This window comes from Petaurus breviceps, unplaced genomic scaffold, assembly GCF_028583685.1.
Source record: "Petaurus breviceps papuanus isolate PSGF00001 unplaced genomic scaffold, PetGlider_PUasm1.0 189, whole genome shotgun sequence".
In the NCBI taxonomy this organism is placed as follows: domain Eukaryota; kingdom Metazoa; phylum Chordata; class Mammalia; order Diprotodontia; family Petauridae; genus Petaurus; species Petaurus breviceps.
Genome location: NW_027185809.1, coordinates 14,121,949 through 14,127,027, shown reverse-complemented (window position 1 = coordinate 14,127,027; position 5,079 = coordinate 14,121,949). Strand labels below are relative to the sequence as shown.

At 42.8% G+C, this 5,079-nt stretch overlaps 1 protein-coding gene across 15 annotated transcripts in view; it reads left to right on the top strand.

The window, feature by feature from the left end:
- The first annotated feature begins 250 nt into the window (after positions 1-250).
- The window catches only part of TTLL5 (tubulin tyrosine ligase like 5), a 414,008-nt gene continuing 409,179 nt past the window's right edge, over positions 251-5,079 (top strand). For 9 of the 15 annotated variants that reach the window (XM_069091917.1, XM_069091918.1, XM_069091915.1 and 6 more), the window contains exons 1-2: positions 254-453; positions 3,218-3,386. In XM_069091917.1, coding sequence (XP_068948018.1) covers positions 3,313-3,386 — 74 coding nt within the window. In that variant the 5' untranslated portion in view covers positions 254-453; positions 3,218-3,312. Of the gene's footprint in view, positions 454-611; positions 889-3,217; positions 3,387-5,079 lie in introns of those variants that run through there. The other 6 variants (XM_069091923.1, XM_069091924.1, XM_069091916.1 and 3 more) reach the window with 5 other exon arrangements.

The window sequence follows — 5,079 nt, the reverse complement described above, 5'->3', positions numbered from 1 at the left end:
AATGACATTCCTCTGCGCAGGAGATGGGGAGTGAACGCCTGAAAGGCCAATCAACTGTGAGCTCTGTCTGAGCCTTTCCCCTGACACGACCTCACGTGATCAACCCTCCTTTGGGAAGTGGCGGAAGAATCGCGATTTGGGACACGCCCCTTCGGCTGCGGCAGCGACCCCGAGCCACGCTCCGAGACAGAGAAGGGCGGGAACGTATACGTCAGCGCGAAAGCGATGACGGAATTCTTTCGCGACGGAGGTTGGAGGCTGCGCGATGCGTCGGCGCTGGGCCTCCTGCGCTTGCGCAGTGGATTGGGACGGGCGGTTGCTTGTTGGTTGTTGTAGTAACGGGGGAAGTAGCCGTCGGTGGCGGTGGTGAGCCCGCAAAGGGGGAAGGAGGAGGGAAGAAGCGCCCGGCGCGGTCCCTGCCTGCCTGACCCGAACTATGGGAAGATGAGACAGGTACTAGCCGCTGCTGGGCTGCTTGGCGCCTTTGGGGGAGCGGGTCCCGGACACGCCGGCGGGTAGCTGTGCTCTCCCTCCGGGCGGGCTGGGGGCGGTAGCGATGGTCTGGCTTCTATTTTCCTTCTGTCACTTCTATGGTAGACCCTTCTTGGATCCGGGGGGGGGGGGGGGGGGGGGGGGGGGGGGGGGGGGGCCCGAAGTGGGGACGGAGGACTCCCAGACAAGCAGACTCCCGGACCTCAGTTCCGTGGCTAGGGGTCGCCAGGAGACTCCCCTGGAGTCAGCGGGAGGAGGCGGGGAACTGGCCTGGCCGCACCGGGAGAGGAAAGGAAGTTGCAGATCTCTCCTTTGTCACAGCCCTGTAAAGCAGCTAGTGGAAAGGACTCCCCGTTCACCGGCGAGCTGAGGCTCCGAGAGGCTGACCAGCCCACGGTCTCTCTGCGCCCCCTCTTCCTCACTTCCCTCTCAGTGTAGACATGAAGGCACTAGAGTGTCCCTCGCGTGCTCACTATTTCCCCGCCATGTGCGGTCTTAGTTGTCAAGTCCTCTAGTTCTAACATTTCTGGTGTTCGACTCCACGCTCTGATACTGCCGCCCGCTCGGGTGCAGGCTTCACAGCCGGATTAGTGCAACAGCATCCTGCCGGCTGGCTTCCCCGCTTAACTCTGTCTCCGCTGTCAGATTTATCTTTCTAAAGCTCTGACCGCATCACTCTCTCCCCCACACCATTGACGAAGCTCCAGTGGCTCCCTAGTACCTCCGGGATCAAATATAAAGTCCGAAGTTTGACTTTTAAAGCCCCTTCTTTGTAGTCTGCTTGCATTTTACCTCCCCCCCCCCCACCATGTTCAATTAATTTGGGCTTTTTCACTGACTCCCGCTCCCCTTATCTCCAACCCCCCCCCCAATGCCTGAAATTCTTTCCCTTCTTATTTCTGCCTGCTAGCTTCCTTCAAGCCTCAGCCAGAGTCTTATCTTCAGTAAGAAGGCTTTCCCAGCTTTCTTTAGTCTTAATGCTTTTCCTCTGCAACTACTCCCAATTTATCTTGTATGAATCTTGCTTGTACGTAGTTCTTTGCATGTTGTCTCCACCGTTGGACTGTCTTTGGCCTTTCTTTGCATCCCCAGCATTTAACACAGTCAGTGCCTGACAAATAATAGGCACTTAAATTGGAGTTGACTTTACTAGTACATGTCAGAGCTTTAAACCACATTCTAGCTAGTTGGGCACAGTGAATAGAGTCTGGACTTGGAGTCAAGCAGAGGAGTTCAAATTCAGCCTCACACACTTAATAGTTCTGATCTTAGTCAAGTCACTTAACCTTCAATTTGCCTGTTTCCTCATCTGCAAAAGGGGGCTAAAAATAGCACCTGCCTCCCAGGGTGGTTGTGAGGATCAAATGAGATAAGAATTGTGCTTAGTAGGGTCCTGTATAAATGTTAGTTATTATTATTAAATCCATGTTGTCTCACTCCAATTCCAACGCTCTCTATTACATTAGGTTCAGCATTCAGCATAGTTCAGTTGAAAGAACTGGGGTTTTAATCTTTGTTTTACCACAAACATGCTATATGACTGGGTAAATTATTTCACTGGGCCTCGTTTTCCACCTCTTTGAAATGAGAAGCTTGGCATAGATGATCTCCAAAGTTTAATCTCCATCTCTAATATTATTTGATTCTACATATCCTTTTCTGGGAAATTCTATAAAGACCTATATCAGGAATTTCTTTATAGTTTGAGGAGAAAGATTGTAGTCTCATATGAAATTTCTAGAACAAATTTTAGGTTTAGGAAATTATTCTTTGAGCCAGATTGCAAAATTTGTTCTGTGTCACATAATATAACTAACTGTCTTGCCGGTCTCATTAAAACTTTGTTGGAAAATTTGATTTGAAATAAGTAGACTTAAGGTAATTTTTTTTTTGCAATCCAGATTGACATCTGTGGTTTTAGCAGAAAAGGACAGTTTTAAAATATATTTGATGTGGCAGCATGGGGAGTAGAAAGAACTATACATTTGGAATCAGAGGAATTGTTTTGAATTCTGATATTTTCATTTACTTCCCATGTAAAATATGGCAACTGACTTAACTTTTCTGGATCTCAGATCCCTCATCTGTAAAAATGGAGGAGGGATTGAATTATTTACTGAGGTATCTTCCAGGTTGAAATGTAATGATTTTTCGGCCTTATGATTAAGCCTTGATCCTGGATTTTTTTCTCCCTAACACTATACCTGTTGGATTTATTTTACTGGCATACTGGGGTAATTTTGTTGTCTGAGTGCTTGCCATAGAAATATTCCAGAGGAATAATGCTGGAAATGTTAAAGAAATAGTTTTACATGTATATTTGAGTTCAGATTAGTTTTGTTTTGCAGGTAGGTTAGGTCCTACCTGCAGTTCTGTCAGATTTAGACAGTTAACACTACTCAGACTCCGTATACTCATATCCTTTCTCTAGTACATGTTAACTCTATTTTAGAGCAAAAGAAAGAGAAGCTCAAGCCAAACAACTTCTAAAATATGTATTCCATAATACACTACTTTTGAGATCACTTTTCATTTTTGTAATATATGGGAAGCTCATTGCTCTGTAATATAAGCTTCTGGAGGTCTGGGTCCATGTTGCATACATATATGGCATAGCACTTAGGATACTTTTAAGTATTTAACAAGTAGATCACTATACCCTTTTTGGGAGGAACTGGTTTTCTTTCTGTTGTCTGAGGGTATTTTTCTTATTAATTTATTTCAGGAAACTGTGCCACCCAGATTGTTTGATCCAGTGAGCCTGCAAAGAAAGGTCTCTGAGGCCCCCATCTGCTGACTGCATGAAAAACCCTAAAGGAAATGCCAGTCGTGATGGCCCGGGACCTGGAGGAAACAGCATCATCCTCAGAAGAGGAGGAGGTGGCAAGCCAAGAGTAAGTAATAGCTAGCAGCCTTTAGCCTGTGGATAAATACAGATTATGGAGTTTGCTAAGCTTATTGTTTTCATCTCTTTCATATTTCCCAACTTCAATTTTAACTTCTGTGGTTGGTCTAGATAAAAGTCTTATTCTTAGATCCCTTTCAGTTTCCAGAAGTGGAATAAAAGCATGTCCTTTTTGAGAGCTCTGGACTTTTGTTGATAAATTTTCTCTAGCATATAGTGTATGTACCTTTGAGGTTTTAATCGGACTTAGGATTCCATGAGACCAATGGATCATTTTGAGAAATAGGTTTCTAAACTGTGTGTTATTATTTTATGCTTCATCTTTTTAAAGGTCTCTGTACTTATTAATTAAAGCATGAAAGACCAAGTGATTTTTCCAAGGTCACAAAGTAAGGCAGGAAGACTAAGACTAAAACCCCAATATTTCTGCTTTCTCCTAGTCAATTGGGTCATGTTAATTTGTAGAGTTCTTTTAGGGAGAGTTGGATTATTTAATTATTGGATCATTAGATTATTCGAACCATGTCACTGCTACTACTACTACTACTGCTACTACTACTACTGATAACATTTATATAGTACCTACTATGTGCCAGGTGTTGTGCTAAGCACTTTTAAAAACAGTGTCTCATTATATGCTCAGAACAACCCTGGGAGGTAGGTACTTTTATTATATATTTTTTTTTTATAAAGCAGTCGGGAGTAAGTAACTTGCTCAAGGTTACATGGCCAGTTATTTCTGGGTGTGGTGCTAAGTGTCTGAGCCCGGATTCGATCCCCAGGTTGTCCCGACACTGGAGCCGGTGCTCTTACTCGCTGTGCTACCTGGCCGCCCCTATTATCCGTATTTTATAGATGAGAAAACTGAGGCAAACAGAGGTTAAGTGACTTTCTTAGTCATAGAACTAAGTATCTGAGGCCTAGATTTCTACTCAGGTCATTATTGTTTGATCTAGTTTGTTTGACCCAGAAAATAAAGGAGACTTTCTGAGAATAAGATTGACATTTCAATCTTTGAAATTTCTCAGGTATGTTCTTTTTCGAAATGAGGACTCTAATATTTAAGTGAAGTAGATCTTAAAGCTTGTAGCCTTTTGCAAGGAAATCACCTACTCCTGAAATGATTTTGAAAAATTTGTTTAAGACCTCTAAGGTTCAGAATTCTAGACTATTTATTATGAACAAATATAACAGAGACTTGGTCACTTTCACTCCAGGATATTTATGTCCTCATCTTACTTCTTCCTGTCACCTTTTTGTTCTCTCAGTATTGTCACCTTGATTATTTCACGAAGTATTTTCTTCTGTTTTCTTTCTTTATTCTCTAACTCCTTTTGTCATTATCAGTGACTTTAGGATTCATGTTGATAACCTTCCTCAACTCTCATGATCAGCATTATTTGAAATTGTGTCACTTCTAAGATCCCAAACACTACAATTCCTTTCTCTTTACTTTAGGACCTTTCAATATATGTCAGTGTACTCAGAGGTTAGGCCTTTCTAAGTATTTGCAAGAGGATATCTACAGATCTATCTCAACTTATTTTCATGAGGATAAATTGACATTATAGGTTTACAAATTTAATTTTTACTAAACTTAGCTATTAGCTTATCTCAAACCTTTTGGGATACTCTGTTGTATTGGCATTGTCTTTATTCACTCTTCTTCAGTTTATATTATA